The sequence below is a fragment of the Ochotona princeps genome, chromosome 3 (assembly GCF_030435755.1).
Source record: "Ochotona princeps isolate mOchPri1 chromosome 3, mOchPri1.hap1, whole genome shotgun sequence".
NCBI lineage: Eukaryota > Metazoa > Chordata > Mammalia > Lagomorpha > Ochotonidae > Ochotona > Ochotona princeps.
Window position 1 is genome coordinate 88850876 of NC_080834.1, and position 24712 is coordinate 88875587.

At 43.9% G+C, this 24712-nt stretch overlaps 1 protein-coding gene across 10 annotated transcripts in view; it reads left to right on the forward strand.

Moving 5' to 3' along the window:
• The window catches only part of KALRN (kalirin RhoGEF kinase), a 712406-nt gene that overhangs the window by 249318 nt on the left and 438376 nt on the right, over positions 1–24712 (forward strand). For all 10 annotated transcript variants that reach the window (XM_058662003.1, XM_058661996.1, XM_058662002.1 and 7 more), the window contains exons 4-5: positions 3908–4100; positions 8324–8836. In XM_058662003.1, coding sequence (XP_058517986.1) covers positions 3908–4100; positions 8324–8836 — 706 coding nt within the window. The remainder of the gene's footprint in view (positions 1–3907; positions 4101–8323; positions 8837–24712) is intronic.

Consider the following 24712-nt stretch of genomic DNA (forward strand, 5'->3'; position numbering starts at 1 on the left):
CTATGGGGGAAAATGAGTCATGGAAGGATCCAGGGAGGGACTGTTTCAATTTTAAATAGTGCCCTAAGGAAGACTTCACCAAGGAGTCATTTTAGCAAGGATCTGCTCCTGTCGCCCCAATTTACTCTCCTCCACAGCTGCTTGGTAATCTTTCTGAGTCACCTGAGCATGTTCCCTGCGTGAATGACACCTGTCATTGTTAGGAGACTTGCAGCCTTGGCATATGACTCTAACTTGAGTTGAAACCTGCTTCTACTGCAGCTTCTTCTCCCTCAAAGCCCGGTTCTAACACTGTGGTACCAAGAACAGGAGTACAAATGGAAGTCCACACACCCTTTATGTGACTATTTCGTGTCTATGTTGTGTCTTTCCACTTTGACAGCTGTATCTTCACGGTCTGCTAGGAGTCCAACTTCAGATATCCAGCTGTTGCACTCCTCTGATTCCATGCCAGACTGGGGCAGCAGAGCTCAGCCCACAGCGCAGGCTCTGCCTCCATTCTGTATCTACTCTGAGTTCTATCCTGTATGACACATGGATATAGGCAGACACTTAGCTCTGCCCACATCCTTGCCAAGAGCAGTCCTTTGCCACTCCTCAGGTCTAGGGGTGCACAGAGTGGTAGTATGACTTGGCTCTAGGATAAGGTATCATTGAACCCAGAAAGCAGGTGAAGTGGCCTTTAGGAAGAGAGTTTTAGGATTTCAGATGCCAGAAACTTAGACTAGAAGTGGGGAAGAGAGTGTATTATGGACTCTCCATGAGCACAGTTTCCTAGAGCCCATTGGCAATGATGTGCAAGAAGAGGGGCAGAGCCCAAAGCAATGCTGCCTAAATCCCACAGAGTAGCACTCTGTCTTGTGATGCTGCATCTTACCTTGTTCCTGAAAAGCAGTGAATTGCTTGAACTTTCCCAGTGTGCCATGGGCTTTTGTTTGATTGCTTTTCTGATATTACACTGACTGCACATGCAGATTGTCCCCTTGGACTCCTTGCCCTATTTTCCCATTCCTTGTGAGCTCTGTGACCTAATCACCTTGTCACTGACCCCTAACTTCTGTCTGCAAGTGTGAATACAGTACAGTGTATTCACTGAATACAGTATGATGTAGTGACACAGCAGACTTTGAAGCTGACAGTCCTAGTGTTTCCATTTAACTACCTACCAGGCATATGGCCTCAGGCAAATCTGTGCCTTGGTGTTATCTTCTCTTGAATGGAGATAACCATGCCTAACTTAAAAGGTCATTGTGAGGTTGGAGCAAAATAATGTATGACAAGTGCTAAACACAGTCCCTGGCATAGAAACCAGACATACAGCACCTTGGGAGATCAGGCTGTTTTCACAGAAAATCCAATTAGATTGCTTCTCAGCAGCTAACCATTGGGCCACCTTCTCCCTGTTGTGAGTTAGCCAGAACTTCCTAGAGAATATTATTACCTAATTTCTATGTTTAGTTGTCAGAAATTATTAGCTAACAATGTGTAACCTGCTACAGACGGCCACATTGTGATGCTGGAATTGTCAACTGCCAGCTCTTGACATCAACACTGCATGTTTGTTGTTAGAGACAGAGATCCCTCGTGTCAGCATAATTGTGACAACAGGGACAGAGCCTGGAGAGCAAGGTAACGAGGAAGACTGTCATCTCTGAGGAAAAGGCCAATTCCCTTATAGTGGCTGAGTTAAGTGGGTACGAGACAAACCTGAGCATGCTAAACTAAACTGCACGCAATGAGAACAGTCATGGAACCCCAATGGAATGAAAATGTTGATGAAGTCATGCACACAGAAATTTATGGGCTGATAAACTATTGGTGGTAATCAAAGAAGTATGAATTTAGACATTGGAGAAGATTTTAAAAATCCATCAACCAATACTGATGAGGGTGTTGTAAGGCTGGAAGGGTGGGTGCTTTTATACCTTTCTGTAAAGTATTAATGACAGTAATTAAGTGGTACAGACATATGGTGGGCTGTTTATTAGCAAATTTAATAGTCTCAAAGAGATATTAGAAATGAGGAAAAATTATGCTGCAGTGAAAGGTAGAAAGAACACTGTATAATGTAGAAAGTATACACACACACGATTGATAGGAAATAGGCTAGAGTATCATTAACTTCTACCATTAGCATGTCTTTTATAATTTTTAAATATTTTTATATTTAGTAGGTAACAGTTCATTCTTTCAGAAGGGGAAAAGAAACCCTATGATTTTAAGCAAAATTCACATTGTTCCTGCACAATAGGGCAGAGAAACTTTAAATGGAATAGCCTGGCTACTCAGTTCAATCAAGTGTCAGAGGCAAAGAGGCAGCTCGTTTCATTTGGGACACAGAATTTGTTAGGGAAGTACAGACTCAGCCTTTCCTCCCTCCCTGGAGGAAGTCTGCTTGCCTGGACAATCTCTTATTTAACCTATGGAAGCTGCCTTATGCCCCAAACCCTCACATGGTCATATAAGCTGTCGTGTCTTTGCAGGGCTGTGACATTCTCATCACCGGCTGAGATTTGAGAGTGAAACCTGAAAGGGGGTTTGTGCTTCCTTTGCTGACCTAAATCCTCCAATGGTAGCCTGACCATGAGTAGTGGTAAGCGACTAAAAAATGGCAGGCATGACTGAGGGTTACATAGCATGCACAGTGGCTTAAAACAAGTACAATCTGGGAATTAGGCAGCCAAAGTCATTTTGAGTTCTAAAATAAAGATTAAATAAAACAAAAATAAGAGAAGACTCATAACTACCAAAACATAGAATTTCTTCTGAACTGAAATGTTATAAATATTTTGACCTTTAGTTTTTTTTTTTTTTCTTTCTATTCTTAGGAGTCAAGTGTTTAAATAAACTTTTTTTTTCTAAGTTATATACCAACATCTTGATTCGTTTAGCCTGTTATTTCTTGGTTTGCAAAATGGCCACTGTCACTTCAGTTGGCCTTAATTTCAGGAATCCCTCTCTCCTATCCTCCTTAACATTCTGAAACGTGTGCTTTCTTATGCCAGCTGTTACAACAGAGGTGCTTCATGCATCCACTGTTCCAGCCAGTCCCACTCTTGGCTGTCTCTGAGTGATCAGCATGACTCAGCGACCTGATATTTTAAAGTTGACATATGTGTTGAACTACAAGTAATGCATAAATAGTGGTGGCAAATAATGTGGCTTTAATGATTTGTGTACCATTGCTATAATCGATTGGTAGAATGGGCTTAGAACCCTTTATTGAGAAGGATTCTTTGACTCAGTTTGGGATCAGCTATGGCATGTACTGCTGATGACTGCACTAATGCTGGTGCAGGAAAGAGCTGTACTTCTGCCAAGAACTTTCCATCTCAGATTTAAGGGGTGACAAAGTCCCTGTCTTTAGAGAGCTTCAGTTCAAATGAAGAAAACATGCCATGTTGTAGGAGCAAGAGAGGGAGACAACAATTAAAAGAGAAATCCAATAGAATTGTGAGTACACAAAAACATTAGTATCCCTCAAATACAGTTGACTCTAAGGAAGGTCAAGCTATTTGCTAAGTTATGGGAGAAGGTGACTGTCACAGTCCTTACTCATATGGGGCTAATCTAGAAAGGTTTCCTGAGATAGTACTTTTTTTAATTTTTTTATTTATTGATTACATTGTATTATGTGATACAGTTTCATTGGAACTGGGAATCACCCCACCCCTCCTCCCCGCCCTCCCCCCATGTGGAATATTCCACCTTGTTGCATATCCACTGATCAAGTACAGTTGAGATAGTACTTTTTAAATTAGGTTGGATGGTAGCCAGGAGATCTGGTGTGAAGTTGAAAGGGTGGTCCGGGTCAAAGAGAAAGCAGATTTCCTGTGCCGTTTGACTGTGTTCTTCAAAGTCTCAGCTGCCTGGAAGAACCGAGCCTGATCTCTGCCCTCCCCCACAGTGAGGACGTATGCAAACGTGGCTTCACCGTCATCATCGACATGCGGGGCTCCAAGTGGGACCTCATCAAGCCCCTGCTCAAAACATTGCAGGAAGCCTTTCCTGCTGAGATCCATGTGGCCCTCATCATCAAACCTGACAACTTCTGGCAGAAGCAGAAGACCAACTTTGGCAGCTCCAAATTTATCTTTGAGGTGAGCCAGACTTCTATCCCTTTGTACCTGCTTCCCCTTTTCCCCTGTCACCCACATATTTCTCATCTCTTCATCTATTTAGAATATGTAGATGTCAAAGGCTGAAGCTTCAGGACTCTTTGGCCAGTATGCCCCTACCAGTTAGATCCTGGGAGCAGTGAGAGGCTCAAGAAATGATTGTGAATTCACAGCATCCACAGGCAATCCTAGGCTGTTCAGGCCAGGCAAATGCAGGGGCCTATACAATTCTAGTTAGAGGCCTTACAAAGAGATCCATTGATCTAAAAAATTCATGTGCCAGGAAAACGTTCTTAATACAAAACTAAACAAAGAAAAATGATTTAAAAAAAGGACCTTAAAAGTATAAACAAAATGTTTTTCAAAAGTTCACTACAGGGCCCGGTGTCGTGGCCTAGCGGCTAAAGTCCTTGCCTTGAAAGCCCCGGGATCCCATATGGGCGCCGGTTCTAATCCTAGCAGCTCCACTTCCCATCCAGCTCCCTGCTTGTGGCCTGGGAAGGCAGTTGAGGACGGCCCAATGCATTGGGACACTGCACCCGCATAGGAGACCCGGAAGAGGTTCCTGGTTCCCAGCTTCGGATTGGCTCAGCACCGGCCCGATGCTCACTTGGGGAGTGAATCATCGGATGGAAGATCTTCCTCTCTGTCTCTCCTCCTCTGTGTATATCTGGCTGTAATAAAAATGAATAAATCTTAAAAAAAAAAGTTCACTACAATGATAATATACATGAACCACAGATGAGAGTACTTGAAAAATTAATTCGAAGATAAGCTTATTTGGATGCAAAAATGTTGAAATGTATACATTTTTAATATACATTTTCATGAACTTTTGAACTTTATATACTACATGTATACATCTATATGTATATATATTGTGTATATATACTACACCCATTTATGATTGTATTCTAGCTACTCATTCAGTTTTGGTGCCATTAATATGTAGACACTATGGAATCTTTAAAAACCATATTAGCAAAAGAGTATCTTCCAAAAAATTCATGTTGGGGCAGGTGTGTGGCACAGTGGTGACACCTATTAGTGCCTGCACCACATATTAGAGTACTGAGTCTGAGTCCCAGCTGTAATTTTGATCCAGCTTCCTATTATGTGCAGCCCGAGAAGGCAGCAGCTGATGGCTCAAGTACTTGAGTCCCTGCTACACACTTGGGGAACCTGGATTGAGTTCTGAGGACCCAGTCCAAGTTGTTGTGGACATTCAAGGAGTGAACCAGAAGATTGTCTCTGTCTCTGTTGTTCTGACTTCAGAATAAACACAAATAAATACACAAGTTTTAAATGTTAGTGATATATGATTTCCAGAATGATAAGTTATGAAACAACATGGATAGGCCTGTTGCAGCAGCCTAGTGACTAAAGTCCTCACCTTATGCATGCCAGGATCTCATGTAGGAAAGCATAATTTTCTTAAGCACTGTACAAAATACTTGACCCTGTGATTTGCTTTTTCAGTACTTGTACTCATGGGGAAGATTGAGAAACACAAGAAAATATTAGAAGTGTTTTACTCAAGGTGGCTGGATTATGAGTGATTTTCATTTCTTCATGTTTCTGTCTTCTCTCAAGAATGATATTTATTGCCTTTATAATCAGGAAAAGCATGTTGTTTTTATACTAAATTCCAGAGGATATATGAGTCCCCCAAGAAGCTTTAAGACAACACATCAGATTTTATCAATGATTTAAACATTTTTGTTGCAGCCGAATTTGAACTGTTTGCTTTCTCATAATCCTGGTCCTCATCTTCTCTAAGGGGATGGAGAGAGAGAGAGAGAGAGTAAGTAGTTGGGGGTGGTGAGAATTGGGAGATGGGAGATGGTACTTCAAGGAGGAGCTACTTGTATGCTGTCAGCATCTTCTCATTGCAGATTTTGGTTTCCCAGAGGCAAGTAGCACCTGCATGTGGGGTGAAGGGGTTGGAGTCCAGGCACAATGACCTGATTATTAACAGACAGTTCTCACGGTGTGCTAGTAATACAAGACATTTGGCCTGGTGGCAAAACAGTTAACTCTGTCTCCTAGCACCCCTGCAGAACACAGGAATCCTGTAGGGAAATGCTTTCTATATTTCTGGTTTGTTTATACAGGGATGGTGGCAGAGGACTATGAATTTATAAGCTGAAGTGATTGCAAAGGGTTTTTTCAGTAAGTGTTGAGATGTCTGCTTCAGTGTAACTGCCCTGCACATCCCTTCACCCTGCACCCCTTCATTCCAGCTTCAGTGAATGCCTCTGCTTTCTGAACAAGAGGTTCAGAGACAAGAGCTGGAGGCTCCCACTCAGAATATTGTAACACCAACAAGCTTAACACCTCTAAGACTGAGACAACTGTGAGACAGGGAGGAGAAATACAGGCTTGTTCAGGAGCACATGCCTAATGAGTAATGGGTGAGTCTAATCAAGGAACACTTTCTACAAGTGGTAAATTTCAAGCCGCTTTTGAGGGGACAAGTTCGCTGGAATAGTGCTTCTCAAAGTTGGTTAAGTGCACATGCTTCCCTAGGAATCTTGTAAATGCAAATTCTGACTCATGTAGGTGTAGCGTGGGGCTTAAATTCTGCTTTTCTAGCAAGCTCCAGGGTGATGCCAGATGCTGCTGGCCCTAGACATGCAGAGATTAGGAACTGGCTGCACCTTAGTATTACCCAGGGAGCTTTTAAACCAGCACAGGCCCAGGCTCCTGTCTAGACCAGTTAACAGATTTTTCAGGGGTGGGTTATTCTGTTTGCAAACTCCCCAAGGGATTCTAATAAACAGACAAGTTTGAGAACCACAGTCCAGGGCAGCCTCCCTTCTGAAGGGCTTCTCTTTCTTTCATCCTAAAAAGGAGGATGCAGGAAAGTGGGGGGAGTGATTATTAAAAAGTAGTATGATAGGCCCGGCACAGCAGCCTAGTGACTAAAGTCCTCACCTTACGCATGCCAGGATCCCATGTAGGTACCAGTTTGTATCCTGGCGGCCCTGCTTCCTATCCAGCTACCAGCTTGTCGTCTGGGAAAACAGTGGAGGATGGCCCAAAGCCTTGGGACCCTGCAGCCATGTGGGAGACACAGAAGAAGCTCCTGGCTCCTGGCTTCAGATCGGCTCAGCTCCAGCTGTTGCGGTCACTTGGGGAGTGAATCAGCAGATGGAAGATCTTCCTCTCTGTCTCTCTCCCTCTCTGTGTATCTGAGTATTCAATAAAAATAAATAATTTTTTTTTAAAAAAGTAGTATGACAGAGACAGGCTGATTATAAAGGTTCAAGTAGTCATGTGGCCCTCAGGTCCCCATGGTGAGGTCTGTGAGGCACTGAGCACAGACACTGTGCCAGCACCCAGTGTGCTTTGTCTGCTATGACACACTCAATCTCAGCAAGCCCTAGGAGAATGGCAGCATGATCTCTGTCATAGAGGAGGAGACTCAGCTGTAAGACCTTGAACAGCTTGTCTCAGGTCACATAATTAGGAAATAGGACTGATATTTCTTGGATGGTCTCTCCTCCTTCAGGAGACAGCAGAGAAGCCTAAACCCTATCAAAATTTACTGTTATACTAGGGAGGCCATCAGCATCACTATTTGCGGTATACAATCTGCTTTCTACAAGCAACCATTCTCTGCTTCTAAGAATTTGCACCAAGTAAATGGAAAGGCCAAACTCCCGGTTGCTCAGCCCCAGTTCAACTCTCCATATCACAGCATCTGCTGGCAGGGGGAGTCTCAGGGCTAGCTCGGCCCGAGACAAGAAGATAGGCTGAGAAATCCTAGCTGTGAATTTATTGACCCACAATGCTTAATGCAACTATGGTGGTACACGAGGCCCATGACTCTGTGTTTTATAGCTGTAGAAATGGATCTTCCAGGCATGGGATCAGTGTTTCTCCCAGCCTCTGCTTGTAGCAACCTAAAGCCCTGCTGTGGTGGGCTTGGGGTGGGGAGGAGGAAGGGTCAAGGATCAAGGACATAGACAGTGTTTTTGTTTGGTTAATAGTGGGCAGGTGGCGGGGCTTGTTGACGTAGTCTGTATTGCTGAGCCTGGCTCATGAGGCCCATGTACTGTTTTCCAGGCAGGCTGAGTCCATTGTCACGAGGACTTGCCTTATCCTTTTGCCTGCCTTTCCCGCCCCCTGCTTCTGTCCTTATTCCTTCCCACCCTTCCCCTACTTCACTGACACTCCGTCTCTGTTTCTTCCCTTTCCAGACAAGCATGGTATCTGTGGAGGGTCTCACCAAGCTGGTGGACCCTTCCCAGTTGACGGAGGAGTTTGACGGCTCCCTGGACTACAACCACGAGGAGTGGATTGAGCTGCGGCTGTCCCTGGAGGAGTTCTTCAATAGTGCGGTGCACTTGCTCTCGCGCCTTGAGGACCTGCAGGAGATGCTGGCGCGGAAGGAGTTCCCGGTGGATGTGGAGGGCTCTCGGAGGCTCATTGATGAGCACACACAGCTTAAGAAAAAGGTGCTCAAGGCCCCTGTGGAGGAGCTGGACCGGGAGGGGCAGCGGCTCCTGCAGTGCATACGCTGCAGCGATGGCTTCTCAGGGCGCAACTGCATCCCAGGTAGCGCTGACTTCCAGAGCCTTGTGCCCAAGATCACCAGCCTCCTGGACAAGCTGCACTCCACGCGGCAGCATCTGCACCAGATGTGGCATGTGCGCAAGCTCAAGTTGGACCAGTGCTTCCAGCTGCGGCTCTTCGAGCAGGATGCTGAGAAGGTAGGAAGACAGCTTGCTAAGCCTGAGCTGGGGTGACCTGGGTGCAGGGGACAAGGCTTTATAAGGAAACTGATAGAGGTTGCTAATCCAACTTTCTAAATAAGGATGGTATGTTTTTAAACAAAAAATGTTTAATGTTCTTACTAATTTTAACTAGCAGCAGTGTAGTTTTATTTGTCTTACATTTGACTTTGGTTACTGTGTTTAAAGCTGATTGTTAATGGTATTTGTTATGTGCTAGGCAGCATTCTAAAGTACTGAGTGTAAACTGATTCATCTGAACCTTCTTAGGAGTCTTAGGAGGTAATCTGATTGGTTATCCCGTTTTTCAGGTGAAGAAACTGAGAGGTTAAATGATTTGGAAAGGTGGAAAATGCAGCCTTGCTCTAGAGTCTGTGCTTTCACAACCGTTAGCCACTGCTCTTTTAAATGGCTACAGTAAGCAGCTGAAGCCAGCTGAGAACAGAATCAGTTAGGAGCCACTACCACATTAGTGAGTGATAATTGCCCTGCAATGTACTTTACTGTTGACAAAGCATTTTCACATGTAGAGTCTGGTTTAATGTTCTTCTACCCTTATGAGGAGGAGCTGTCTCTCTTGTCACCCAGGAAACTGATGCCCCTGACCTTGGGTCTACAGTGGCAGTCCTGACACTTGAGTCCCCTTTTTCTAAGTCTGGGCTCTTCTTGCTACTCCATTTCTTTCTGGTGCCTTCTCAGCAGCACTGTCTTGAGTAAAGCACCATTTATCCAACAGTGAATTTTCAAAGCTTTTCACTTATCAGGGAAAAGTGAGAATAACTAAGTGGGGAAACAAACAAACAAAAAAAAGCCCTGGTATGTGATGCCTCTTTGCTGAGAACATAGAAATATCTTCTTTGGATTACTTTTAAGCTAAAGAGGAGAGTGTGCTATTATATGCGCTGTAAGAAGAGTAAATTGGGCTAACCTATCAGTTTCTTGAGAATAACGTGGATATATAAATATACAATACTATTCTTCGAAGTTCCATGATATTTCCCAGTAACTATTTTACAAGCAGTGTCTGATATAATGGTTATGTGCCTGTTAAGAGTCCATGCTGAAGATATTGGTAGATTTTACGTGACAAAATCAAGACTAAAATGTCTTGGACTATGTGGTGAATCAGGGTAAACCACTGCCTATAGTGTCAACATTCCCTATGAGTGCCAGTTCAAGTCCTAGCTACACCGCTTCTGATATAACTCCCTGCTAATGTGCATGAGAAGGTAATGGAAATTGGCCCAAGTACTTGGGCGCTTGTCACCATGTGGGAGACTAGAAAAAGCTCCTGGCTTTGGCCTGGCCCAGCCTGGGCTGCTGCAGCTATCTGGAAGAATGAACCAGCAGATGGAAGATACTCTCTTTTTCTCACTCATTCCCTGCTCTCTGCACTTGTGTGTGCCTCTGTGTGCTTGTTTCCCACCCCTCTTTCTCTGTAACTCTGCCTTACTGATAAATCTTAAAAGAAAAAAAAATAGAACATATTTTTTTTAAAGATAAAAGCTCTCTGTAATAATGATCTGGAAGATAATTATCTCAGTGCTAATGCTTGTGATTTCCAAGGGCCAGGCTTATGATTAGGTTTTCTGTGTACGTTTTGAAAATCAGTACATGTAGTTTTTATAGAACATATGTCCTTCTACTCAGCAGAATGACTGCACATCATTTAAGCAAGTGTTTGGAAAGCACATGTGAACGGGACTCATTGGCTATCCTCAGGGTGCTTGGTCCTCTGGCCTGCCAACCTAGTCTGACCCTAGCCTGGCCTGCTATAGGAAGGATGACTTCAGTCAGAGAATCCCGGTTCCATTCACTGAGTATAATGCCAGCTACCCTGTGACTTCTTAACTGTTTTATGACATGGATCTTTCGTCTAGTGACATAGACATATTCTCAAAGTAAAAATTATTAGTAAACAAAAATCTACATAAGCTTGGGAAACAATTATTAACATAGTAATTACATTTTCTAAAAATAGAAGTAATTTATTTCTTTATTAACATGTAAACGCTGGCATCTGCTTGAAGTCTGATAAATACCATAGTTTTGAAGTTGTGATGAGCATTAATAATACTTGAAGAGAACAACCCTGATGGGATATGAAATATGTGTATTTCTGTTTATGTCACATGCATTAGCCTTGCTAACAATAATGTAGTTCATTGCCTCTGTTCACATGAATGGGAGTGTTCTGTTAGTGGTTAGAGACAATCAGTGTGGGTTTTCTCTCCCTATAAAGTGCATGATCTCTGAATTCTGCCCATGGACTCTAAGTTTAAAATCTTTATTCTATGCTCATGTTTCAAAAAAGAAATATGTGTGTGTGTATGTGTGCGCGCACATGCACATGTGTTTGAGGGATGAGTAAGAGGGGGAGAACATTGAAAATAAGACAGCGGGAAAGAGAAGAGTGATGGGAAGAGGGCAGCCCAGGAATAGTTTGATACTGAGTCAGTGGTGAAAAGGCTGGACCCAGCTGCTGCAGAAAATGTGCTGGGTGTGGGACAGGGAGGAAAACAGGCCTTTTAAGTTGCTTCGAGATTAATTTAAAATATCTGTGCAGTGCTAGGAGCCTCAGCCTTTGACTTATTTGGTGTTTTTAAAAGATTCAGGAGAGTAATGGTTTGGACCAAGGGTTGGGTGTGCAGATCCACATCTAAACAAGGGTGGAAGGAAATAGTTGTTGTGTGAGCTGCGTCCCGGCCTGCTTTCTGCTGGGAGGCTTGTTGGCAGAGACCTCTGATTCCAGAACTGGGGAGCCCAGGGCAATCAGGGGAGTTTGATGATCACTTGGCTTCTATATTTGTAAGAGGGGTGGATGCATAATGTCCCTTTCAGTCCTGTGGTGCAGCACCTTGGTCCCCAGGGCTTGAAGAATGAGTTGATGCTCCCCATTTGCAGCTGACCCGGAGGAGTGAAAACATCTCTCACCACCTTCCCCTAACCCTGGAGATGACCCTGTACAGTCCCCATCTTGGAAGACTGCAGAGAGGGAGACATGCTCTCCCTAATTAGATAGCTGGGAACAAGGGACTGTGTTCCACAGGTTATTCACAAAGCAAGTCACCCTTTCATTTAATAATGAATGTTGAGTGGCTATCATGAGCCCAAACATTTGGATCAAGATGAATATGCCAACATTTCTGTTCCACAGTAGTTCACTATCTGATAAAGGAGGGGGATGAATACAAGCCTATTTACTTACTGCCTAGTTTTAATTTTTAAAGCAGATCTATTGAAGTAAAATTGATATGCAATAAGTTTCATATATTTACTGAGCAGAATGTTATGAATTTGGACATGGGCTTTTGCCTGTGCAACTAATATTATAATCAGCATAACAGACTTATCCATACGTCTAAAAGAATATTTGTTACCCTTTGCATAAACTCTTGTTTAGGAGCTTCTGGTTTGCACCTTGCATGTGCTAGGCACAGCCTGCATGCTTAGGGAGTTCTCAGAGCTGTGAGGACACCACAATTTAAGAAAGGCAGAGGAGCCTTGATGAAGTAGTTTCTAGGAGTGCTGTTTGAATCATTTAGAAATGAGTCAAGTAGCACATGTGTCCCTCTGGTCTATAACTAACAGGCATATCCAGCACTGTGTTCACCTAAATGGACTGGTCACTCATTGCCTGGGTGCTGATCACGGCACTCGGCAGTCTTGTTTCACAGCACCTGTTCCCCCCCTACAGTGGCCCTTGTGCATTGTAGGTGCCCTGCAATTATAGATTTACCAAGGTGAAGGGACATACATTTTTCCTGGTGGAGAACCATGTGTGGTATCAGAGGTCATCAGGTAGACATACCTGATGTGCCTTGGACACAGAAAAGTTGGACTGCTTCTTGATGGAGGAACCACCCTACAGTTCCCCACTTCCTAGGTGGCTTGGGTACCATCTTCAAATGGTAGCGGGACCTTTACATCAAAAAGTCTGATCCTTCCCACACTGTAGAAATCCTACCCTGACTATCTGATGATAGCCACTGAAACCTCATGATGTCCTTTATGTGCCTATGTCATGTAGGATACTAGAAAAACACTGCCACACCACTTAGCTTAAGACAAGAATATACTTCACCATTTTTCCGCATTGTTTAGGGAAGGAGCTGGCCTTCGAAGAACTCTGGTGCTGACTGGGAAACATTTCCTACCTCATTCCTGAACAAAGCTATCCTGATGCCTATGCTAGAGGTCCATTTTCGTTTTGCCCCAGAACTTTTCCAGGAAGAAGGGGGATATTTCTATTTCAAGTGGACAAAATCCCTGAAGCTCCCTAGTGGGGTTTCAAGTGTTGGATCATGCCAATGACCAGCTTGTGCTGCTTGTTGCACCTGCATGGGAATAATCTGACAAGCTCTCCGTGATCATACTTGAGAGGAGAGTTGAATGGCCACCTCCCTCATGACCAAGGTGTTTTGCCCAGACAGGAATATCACTTGTTTGAGGTATTTAGAGGAGGCTGTGACCTCTGGCTGCCTGTACTTGCCCTTTACCATACCTACTATGGGAGAACCTGACATTTAAATACATTCTTGCATATTCATTCTTGTATGCTTCATCCTTGCAGAAATGGAGCTGGGCTGAGTGAAGCTTAGGATTTAACCCAGACTTATGTTACAATGCAAAGATGAAGACTTCAGACTGCCTCTGTTTTTTCCTACCTCTCTTTCTGCCTCCACACTGCACTGTTCTTGTGCACAATTCTCACCCTTTATGAAAACAACATGCAGCAGCAGCAGCAGCAGGAGTGGGGTCGATGTGGCCATGGTAATGGTAGGTGTGGTGGAGGTGGCAAGACATATTAGAGTCTCCAGTTTACTTTGATGAAGCTCCCCACCCCAGTCCATCTGCCCACTATTCTTCCTTCTTTGAGGCCTGCTATACAAATAAATATCCACACACTTTTGTTGCTCAACAATTCTACAGTAATTTTTGCTTTTTTCTACTCATTCTCCCCCTTAGTCATTTATAGTAAGTTGCTCTCTCTTCAGGACTATTTCATTGGGTGATTATAAAAAAATAAGAAACTTTTCTCAGCAAATAAAACAACAATCTGTTGAGCTCTTGCTTAAAATGAAAATGCAACCTCCCAGTAAGCTGCTGCCTCAGGTTGTTAGGAGAATTAAATGGGATGATGGATGTGGAGGTAGCCGGCATGGTGCCTGGTGTTCCCCTGATGCTAGATTCCCCTCCTCCTCCCTGTACTATTTTACTCATGATTTACTCTTCATTCATCCAGTACCTGCTGAGACCAGAGTGTCACTGATACTCTCTTCCAAGGAGTTTGCTCCAAATCATTTTCAATTATTTCTAATGGAACAAAATGAAGAACTGATTTTTTAAAAGAAGCTGGACATTGTGATATGGATTCATGAGAGCCTCTCAAATCACCAGGGCCAGACAATGGAGGAGGAGCCTATGGGTCACATTTGGGATCATGCCTAATGGGCCAGGCTTGTGGGAGGCTCCACAGGGAAAGTTCTATAAAGATGCAGGGTCTGACCTTGTACAGCTATAGAAGAAAGTGACTCTTCCTACTGCCCAGGGGATGTGGCTGCTCCTCCTGTGCACCTTCTGTATCTCCGGCCTCGCCTTGAAGCTAACAGAAATGTTTGTTTTATTCCTTTGCAAACTTGGACACAGAAATGCCTACTAAAACCATCCAGGGCATATATCTGTTATCACTGTGAGGAAACAGTCACAAAGCAGCACTCCATAAGGAGCCCTTATGGTAATAAAGAGGTTACTGTACCAAGGGTTAGCTGCTTGTTGTGTTTTTTGAAGTTTGCATGTCCTGTTAGCCACATTAGCCTTTCAGGACATCCCCAGGATGCCATTGCCTGGGTAAAGTATTGACTGCTGTTTCCTGCCCTCTCCCTCCAAAGCATAAATATTCTTAAACTCTCCCACTGCAGTACCCGAAGTCCCATCTCTCCTGAAGTGACCAGGACAGAGTGTGGTGGAGGGGTTGGAGTAGCTAGTTGAAAAGAGATTCTGTGGCCTAATCTTTCACTTGCCCACTGTGTTTTCTCTTCCCCACACCTCCATCCCATGCCTGTGAGCCAGCCTTAAGCACAACTCCGAGTCATTTATCAAAGTGAAAAGTGCCTTTGTAATTTTTACAATACAAAAAGGTTTTTTGAATGTCAGTTTCCAGAATGTTCTCACACCCATGACCTTAGAGGTCTTCTGGTCCAGCCCTTCCTTTTACATAGAAAACTTTGACCCCAAGCAGAGACCCACCCAAAGTCATCCAGTCAGTGGTTCATCATGTGGCTTTCCTATTGTATGTGGCAGGTAGGCTGTTGGGGTGTATAGTTGTTCCCTTCATCTTACAGACTGCTTGCTCTGAGTTTGGAAGCTTTAAAGGTTTGCCTGGGTAGAGGCAGGTTAGCAGCATCAGAAGATGGGCCTTCTGTCCTGAGACTGGTGTCTTTCCTATTGGCTCATTAGACACACTGCACCTTTGGAGGCTTCTTGCTGCTCAGGAGAGAGAGCCGATCTGGGCTCATCTGACATGTGACCTCATCATTGTTATGCTAAAAGGACGTGCACTGAGTATGCCTCCAGAGAGCTGTGCCAAGTGTGTGATTCAATGGTCTGAGCCCTTCTTGTTAGGACGGAGGCTTTAAAGAGCCATAACCCTCATGGCCCCAGAAGGGCAAGGTCATTGTTGGGTGGTGTGTAATTTCCTACTTTTCTGGAGAGAGGCTGCAGTGCCCTCCTGTTCCTGGCTTCTGCTCTCCTACTAAAGCCTAACCCTCTAAGCCCCTCCACCTCCTGTTGGCTGGGCGCAGGGCAAGGAAGTGTGTGGCTCCCGGCCCTTCCACCCTGCCTCAGCAGAACACAGTGTCCTGAATTATTTCCAGCCTGCTGGTCCTGGGATTCTCTACTTACTTTTTCTCATTTCCTCTCCTTGAACATTAGAAACATTAGATTCCAAAAATAATCCAAGTCACAATGTTCTATAAGCTGCCTGTGTGTTTTCTCCCAAAGCTGTTTTTGCTCCCTTACATCCTTTCTCCCTCTCCTTTCTTTCCTCTCCTGCATTTTCAGCTCCGTGTGTGTCTTGAGATCCGCCGCCTGCATGTGGAGTGTAGGTGTGGAGAACAGAGCAGAGGGAAGATTGGGGAGGAGTGTGCAGGCATGGGAGGCTTGGCTCCCTGCCAAGGTTCTCCCAGGAGGGCTGGAGGGTGCCAAGACCTGAGTTTCTGCTTATGCGGCCTCAACATATGAATGAATCCCATAGCCACCCTTGGGACTACAGCCCTTCTCAGAATTCAGATGGCCATACTGATTTTGTGTGCAGCAGTTTAGGTGAACTAAGAAAAGAAGGCTTATCAGAGGTAAACGTGTGTATATGTGTCTTTGTATAAGAAACAGGGAGGGGAAGTGTGGGAGGGAGACAATAGAAACTGAAAAGTGTTCCCTGATTCATTCATTTGTCAACATTTTCTACGATGTCCTAAGTCCTCTGCTCAGTGCTGGGGACTGCATCTGTTTGTCCCCCAGGCGCTTTATTGGTGGCAGGAGAGGAGGACCAAGGCTGATTGGATAGGAAAAAATCAGGTTTGGCACTGATGCACTTCTTAATTCCTGTCAAAAGAAGGTGGCTTAGAAATAGTACCCACTCAAGTGTTTAGAACCTGAGTGAGCTAAGATAGCAAGGTCTCTTCCATCTACCAGGCTAGGATGGGCTGGGACCCGTGTACATTTGAACAAAAGCAAGCAAGTCGTCTAAGAAGAAAGGAAAACACACTGAGCTCTGCCTTAGTAAGGAGGGGGGAGGAAATGGCTCAAGTACCTTTTTGAATAATGAAAGACACTGAGGAACAATTTCTGTAGTAAAATGAATCCACTGCATCTGGTGTAGGAAGTTTTTCAAGGTTTCTTTTGTGACGTTTCACTCTGAAGAACTCACTTTCCTTCCTGTTCAACTTCTACCTTGTTCTTCTACTTTCTTTCCTATTTGTGTACTTTGCCATGCTGCCTGTTAAATCCAACTCTGCACTTCCACTGTACTTCTCCTAGCTTTCTTTTCTTTTTTTTTTTTTTTTTTCGGCTACAGGCAATTAGATCTTCCATAGAGATCAAAGAGTGAACATAGGCTAAAAGACTCAGTTTTTTTCTGAAAGAACACTGGCAATGGGTTTGAATTCCAGCTTGGCCATTCACCAGATGAGTGACTGTGGCCAGTTGACCCTTCTTAACATATCTGTTTCTCTAAAATATATTAATCCATGACTAAGGATTATTATATGTACTGAGGGATATGTGTATCCAGCATTTGGTACGCTCAGAACCTAGTAGGTGCTCAACAAATGGTGAGTTTGTGGAGACAGGCTTGAGCAAGGTCAGGAGCAGGAGACAGATGTATATGCAGAAGGTGGGAAGTATAGCTTTATCCACAACACGGATGTCAGAGCAGAGATTAGGTGTTGTATAGCAGCAGAGAGCATGGATGACTGGAGAACCCAGGAAGAGATCTTGAGAAGGGACTTGTAATTGGGAATTAGATACAACATGTGCTGCTGGCAGAGGGAAAGAGGGGTAGAAGAGGGGTAGAAGCTTGTGACCTAGCAGGAAGGATCTTAGAAAAGCCAATACTGAAGCCAGTTAACTAAGTGTCAAGCACCCTGCTAGAGAAGAGCAGTTAAGCATGAACAACAGGCAGGCTTAACTGTGTTAGAGTGCACCAGCAAACAAATAGCTGTTACATAGGTGAGTTCACTAAGTACCTATGACTGCTCTGGGAACACAGATGAGGGAACATTCAGTCAGGGTTGGAATGCAAGGAGAGGGAAGGGTGTGAGCAGTCTCAAGGTGCAGACTGGGTTCTAGTGTGTGCAGACAGCAGTCAGGTGTTGCTGAAACTCAGGATGCACAGTAGGGGTGGAGATCCGGCGATGATAACCACCACCTGCTGGTTACCAGAAGTCAGCACAGCAGAGGGCTAGCAGTCTACTGTACAACCAGGAGCCATAAGGACAGCTAGATTCTAATGAATTATTCAGGCCCTCCCAGGAGCATCGGAGACTCCTGGAGTCCTTGAATCTGGTTCAGTTTTCCTCCCAGGGCAGAAGGTCTCTTCCAGCGTCCTGCAGACTGGGAAGCATTTCCAGGGTTGGGACTGAGGTAGCCTGAATCACTTCTACCCAGCACCAACAGTTACAATAGCCTCCTTCTGCACTTCTCCTGGAACTTTCACCAGTGACCCAGTTCTGCCCCAATGACCCCGACTTGATTCTCGCATAGGAGAGCCCTCCAGTTGGTCCAGATGAAGAACCATGAATTCTCTTTTTTATGATACAATTCCACAGTCGCAGGAATTTCTCCTCCCTCCTCACATCCCACTGTTTTCCACCATTTTATTACAATAGTATACTCCTTCAGTAACAATGAAGCTGTTAAATATATCTTGACAATAAGAGATGGACTTTCTACCATTGTCTATAGCTACAATGTTGTGATACACTTAAATAGCAGAATCATGGACTTGTGACTGTTGCAAAATGCATTTTTTTGTTGTATTTTGACTTGACTCAGGCTCTTGGCCTTCTTAGTCTCATTTTTCAAATACGTGTGTGAGAGAATGAGAGAGAGAGAGGGTAGCGGGGTAGAAATTGCCACTCTTGGTCCTACTTGTACAGGTGAGAAAAGAAGATTTGTGTGTGTTTGCTCTTGCTTTTTGTACCTGAAATTAGTCATTCTGAACACCCACAGAATGGTGAATTCTCAAATAGACACAGAAAGCGACCGTCCATAAGCAAACACAAGAAGATAGCTCTCATGTGAAAGCACAGAGAGCTGCCCAGTATGCAAATAGTGAATCAATAGGTTTCTGATGTTCAGGTCCATGATATCCACTAGTTCTCAGGGAAGAGCCCATTCAAGAATATCTTTAGTTCTGGCCCTGTCCTTGTCTCTGTTAGGTCTCCCCAAGCCATTTCCAAGCAGAGCTGAAGCCTTGAGATGTGTCTTGGAAGCAGAGAATCTGTGCTAACACAAAGAGGCATATTATTAGCTCCTGTGAGCCAAACTTTCCTCTAGCCGGAGTCCATGCAGTATTCTGCCCCTATCCAGGCCATACATTCCCCGACCCCAAGATGTTTCCGCCCCACCCCCAAGAAATCTTAGGCTCTTGTTGCTCCTTTGTTCCCCTCCAGTCCTTTCTTAGCAGGCCCTTTCTGGAATAGTACAGGCCTTGTTGCATATGATGTAGTGAGAGAAGACATGTCTTTCTATGGTGCAGGTAAAGAAAGGAGTCTTTGGTTTCTTGCAGGCAGATCAGGTAGACTTGCTGGTCCCACCTCAGAGTGCTTGACCTGTCCTAGGAGATTTCTCTGAAGAGCTGACCGTGTCATGACGTTTCAGGAAAGGAAATGAATCAAAGGGCCTAGACTGCAAATGGACATTCAGCTCCCTCCCATATGGATGCCTTCTGCTTATACTTTTGCTTAAGCCAACATCTTTTCCTCTGGGAATGCCTATTTCATGCCATTGCCTATTCGACACCTATTAAGCCCTCGCTGAAAGCAGGCTCAGATACTACTCTCCCATTTTACCTGACTGGAAGAGGAAGTGTTTCATTTCTCTTGGTGTTTTTCTCCAGCCTTTCTCCATGCCGTTTATGCTAGTCCTGATCCATCTTGTCTAGTAGTGTAAGTTACATGTTCAGTGATCTCATTTCTCCAGTTATGTTGCAAATTCCTGGAGGTCAGGACCAATGCATTTTATGACTCTAAGTTTTCCAGGGGCACATAGTCAGTACCAAACAAATAGTGGACCATGACCTACTCCGTTCTCACTGCACTGCCTGCTGGAACAACTTTTTGAGCTCTCTGAGTTAGCCCAAGAGCACCACCTGCTGCTGAGTAGCTTTCTCCAAGGGATGCTACCCCTATGTTCTTGCTTTTGAAAACTGAGTGTCAACAAGTTCTCTCTTGTAATGGAGAGTGAATTGGAGGAAATCAGTTCTGATCATGTTACATAATTCAACAGGGATCAGATGTGATGACTTTGGTTAGGTGGATGGATAGTATCAAACACTGCAGACACTCTAAAGGAAAGAAAAAAAATGATCAACTGGGTGTCATAGAGGAAGGCAAGTCTTTATGCCAAAGACTTCATGTTTAGGACATTGGTAGCAGGATGAGGAGTAGAAGCTGCCCCCTCCCACCCCAAAAGTTTCACAAGAAGGATAGATAACTGAATGAAATTCAAATTAATTTCCTTTAAGGCATATGCCAATGAGAGAAGTGGTGATGAAGGTTCCCCAAAACAGTGTTATGTGTTGTCTGGTTGAATCCAGAGGCATTATTCAAACATAGGAATTCACCTCAGTCATTTGAATATCACCATTCAAAGGAGTAGACAGCTTTGATGAATGATTGAACTCTCACTCAGGAAATCCTTCCTGAGCTCTGTGTGCTGTATTCTGCTGGTGGGGTCTGGGAGCATCTCCTAGTGGATGTGCCTAAGCCTGGCTCCTTGCATGGCCTCTCACCTGCCCAAACCCCATTGCTGTAGCTGCTGTTTGGAGAGGGAAGAAGGGGAAAGGAAAGGCATAGGGCCCTGTTCCTCAGCTGTTCAAGATCAAGCCCACCCAATACAGACTCCCTCCTTACACAGCATGTCCCACTTCCCAGAGGAGGGCTCTGAAAGGAGGGCTGCCTCCTTCTCAGCCCATGTGGAGTTTTGTTCCCAGATGTGAAAGTGATTGGCACAGCTGATTTTAGGATGTGTGGGAGGACTGAATGAGAGCATTCAACAGACACTCCATTTTTGCAGTAACAATAATAGTTACCATTTATTGAGTGTATCCTGTATGCCAGGAACAACCATTAGCTCATCTAAATTAGCTTGCCAAGGGCCAGATCTCAGTCCATGCCTAAATTTAGCTTTGGGATAAAGTTGGGCACTGTTTTCTCAGCTTGGATTATTAAATAGGGTCTGACCTCTTTAGTTCTACGTTTTGGGAAACGATTGAAGTACATTCCCTCACTGTGCTCCTGAAAATATTTTATCAGCATTTGTGGTTCAGATGGAAAGAATTTGGCCTTTCAGAATCAATATCCCAGGGCTGCCTGGGCTGCCTGCTGGCTTGGTTAGTCCTGGTTCTTGTCTGCTTGACTTGCTGGCTCCTAGATGACCATTCCTTCCCCACAGGAGGGCAAAGCAGTGTTGCTAGTGCTGCAGGATTTCAACCCATCCAAACAGGATGGAAGTAAAACACACCAAGAAAAATAAAACCTTTCTCAAAGTCTGAAAATATTTTTAATAATGCGCTTGCTGAGAAGTTTTGTTACATCACTTAGCATGAGGAAAGCAAGAGCAAGCAGAGTGACCTTTTAAGGCTTAGCATGAGCATGCGCTTCTTCAGGCAGAGCTGGCTGTGGCTGATCTGTCAACAACAGTGTGTGATTTTAGTATGAGGCTTTGCAGCCTGGATTTCCCTAATCAGAAAGCAACTACTTTCTGTGACTGCTAGTTGATTCTGTCTGAACCCAAGAGAAGTGGAAAGGAGCTAGTCTGCATTCCTGCATCTGCTCTGCGTCATAGGCTGTGCTCAGCACCTTTCATATGCTATCCTTCTTATCTTCTTTGACCCAGACATTGAAGGGTTTTACAGAGGAGGAGGGGTAAGCAAAGGCACAGACTGTCGGTTCTTAAGGAGTCTGTAAGGTGCTAGTTAATTTTGCTGGAGAATTCAGGGGTAGGTTGGACTCACCTTTGAAATAAGAGAAAAACCTGAATTTGTGGAACAGAATTTCAGTGTGAGCACTAATTTATGGTTTAAAACAAATCTGAATGTACCACTGTCTTTCAGGGGTTACCCAGAGCTGTTTAAAACGAGCCCAGTTCTGTTATCTGGCCTCCTTCACCTCTTGATGGTATGACCTCTCTACATCTTTTGTCATCCCTTTCCACTCCCTCTCACTTCATGCTGATGTTTTAAGTCTCCAAGTCTTTGGTTAAGCCACTTCCTTCAGTTAAGATACCCTTCTATGGCTTCCTCACCTGGGCAAATCCTGTTGGGTTTCAAGTGGTCTTCAGGTGTTGCTGCCTTCTGGAAGCCGTCCGTGTTGTTTCCTACCTCTACCTCTGCCGAAATGGGTGATGTACAGCTCTGTGGTTGGCCAATGGTATATGCCTTTGATAGCACTTTTTTGTTCTATTAAAATTAACAAAATATTGAATTCATTAATCTTCCTTGCTAGACTGTGACCTTCATTAGTAGCCTTTTATCCATTGTCTGGATTACAGTGAATACTCAGCAAGCTAATGAAATATGCTAAACATCATGAACAAATAACTGAATTGGATGCTTCTGGCTGCAAGACAGAAAATTGACGTACACCTGGTTTAAATAGTAAGAAAATCTATTCTTTCGCAGAGTAGACCTTCAGCAATAACAGGGGCTCCAAGGTTGGTGAATCAGTGCCAGGGTCCCATCAGGAACCCAGGATCTTTATCTCCCTGCTCTGCTGAGCCCTCTCAGTTTTGCTGAGAGTGTTTACACAAGGCTGTTCACCCTCATGGTTGTAACTTGGCTTCCAGTCTACCTGAGCAGTGAGCTTCACTGATTCACCCAGTGATGAGGCAGGAAAGAAGGGATACAAGGAAGATGGGAGAAGAAAGTGACAGGCACTGGCTTCTATTTTCTAGAAATCCCCAAGTAAACCTCTCTTCAATTTTATTGGTTAGTGTTAATACCTGTCCATCTCTGAACCAGTAAATAACAAGGCAAGTGAAAAAAAGTAACACAATTGGTTGAGGAGATATGGAATCAGTATCCAATTTACTACCCTGGAAGGAGCTTTCCTAGGGTCTACCACATTGCTTTTTATGTTCTCTATCTCTCCTTTCCTCTGAGACTAATCATGCTTGTGTTATATCCGCAGTATCCTGCACGTGACTAATTAAATTATAAATTAATTAGAAATAAATACAGCCTGAAGCTCCATTTCTTATTTTCCCTTGCTACATTTGTAGTGTTGGCTAGGAACATAGACCTATTGGCAACTCTGTTGGATAACACACATCCAGAACATGTTAGCTATCACAGAAAGTATGGCTGTATTACACCTTTTAGCTATCCTCTGTCTTTTTTTTAAAATGTATTTTTTTATTAAATTTATTCATTAATTAAATTGTGTTGTAATTACATAGAATCTGGGATTCTCCCCCCCACCCTCCCCCCATGGTGGGTTCCTCCACCCCGCTGCATAACCATAGTTCAAGTTCAGTTGAAATTCCCTCCCTGCAAGTATTTGCCAAGCATAGTGTCCAACATCCCATAGTCCAGACAAGTCCAACTACTTATTGGGTAGACCCTCTCTGGTCTGAGGACAGAGTCAGCAGAGTATCTTCCTGGTCAAATAAAAGCACTAATTTACCATCTGCAACAATTAACATCATTATGGAATTAATTGACATGGTATTGAGCAGTCAACATGTTAAAAATAAATGCTAGTTCTTAACCACCTTCTGTGACCACCTCATTAACATTTGTTTTACTTTATACACAACATATAACATACATAACATAACATGTTATACATAACATCATATCATCTTAAATTAAGGCAAACATGTGGTATTTAACCTTTTGGGATTGGCTCATTTCCCTTAGCATTATGGTTTCCAGTTTGGCCCATTTGGCCACAAAGAACTGCATTTTGTTTTTTTTAATAGCTGAGTAGTATTCCATGGAGTAGATGAACCATAGCTTTCTTATCCAATCCTCTGCTGATGTATTTATTTTTATTGCAAAGTTAGATATACAGAAAGGAGAAGAGACAGAGAAGATCTTCTGTCCAATGATTCACTTCCCAAGTGACAACAACGGCCAGAGCTGAGCTGTTCTGATCTGAAGCCAGGAGTCAGGAACTTCTTCCAGATCTCCCACGCAGGCGCAGGATCCCAAGGCTTTGTGCCATCCTCGATTTCTTTCCCAGACCACAAGCAGGGAGCTGGATGGGAAGTGGGGCTGCCAGGATTAGAACCGGTGGTGCCCATATGGGATCCCGGCACATTTGAGACCAGGACCTTAGCCTTTAGGCCACCGCCCCAGGCCCTATCCATTGTCTTTTCACTCTGTTCCGTACTTTGATATTTTTCCCTCTGTGTACCTCAGTGTGTGATTTTCAGTTGTTTGTCCTCAAGTTTACTAATTGTGTTTTCTGCTGTATCTATTAGAGTATAAAATATAACCAATCAGGTTTTCCATTTAGGTTTCAGGTTTCTATTTGTTATTCTAGAATATCCATATAATTATTTGTAGAGATTCTTAGTATCTATTGCAATGTTTCATCTTTTAATCCATTTGTTCATTTCTATTTGCTGAAATATATTAATTATAGTTATTTTTGAAGGCCTTATCAGCTAATTCATATAAGAATTATTTCTGAGTATTGTTTTGTTGACTAACATTCTTATTATCACTTATTTTTAGCTTTTTTTAAAGATGTATTTTATTTTTATTAGAAAGGCAGAAACACAGAAAGGAAAAGAGACAGAGGAAGGTGTTCCCTCTGATGATTCACTCCCCAAGTGGCCATAGTGGATGGAGCTGAGCCGATCTGAAGTCAGGAGCCGAGAGCCTCTTCCAGGTCTCCCACATGGGTGCAGGTCCCAAGGCTTTGGGCCATCCTCCACCGCTTTCTCAGGTCACAAGCAGGGAGCTGGATGGGAAGCAGTGCCAACAGGATTAGAACCGGCGCCCATATGGAATCCCAGTGTGTGCAAGGCGAGGACCTTAGCCACTAAGCTATCCCACCGGGCCCTAACTTTTTTTTTTTTAATTTGAAAGGCAGATATATAGAGAAAAGAAGATACAAAGATCTT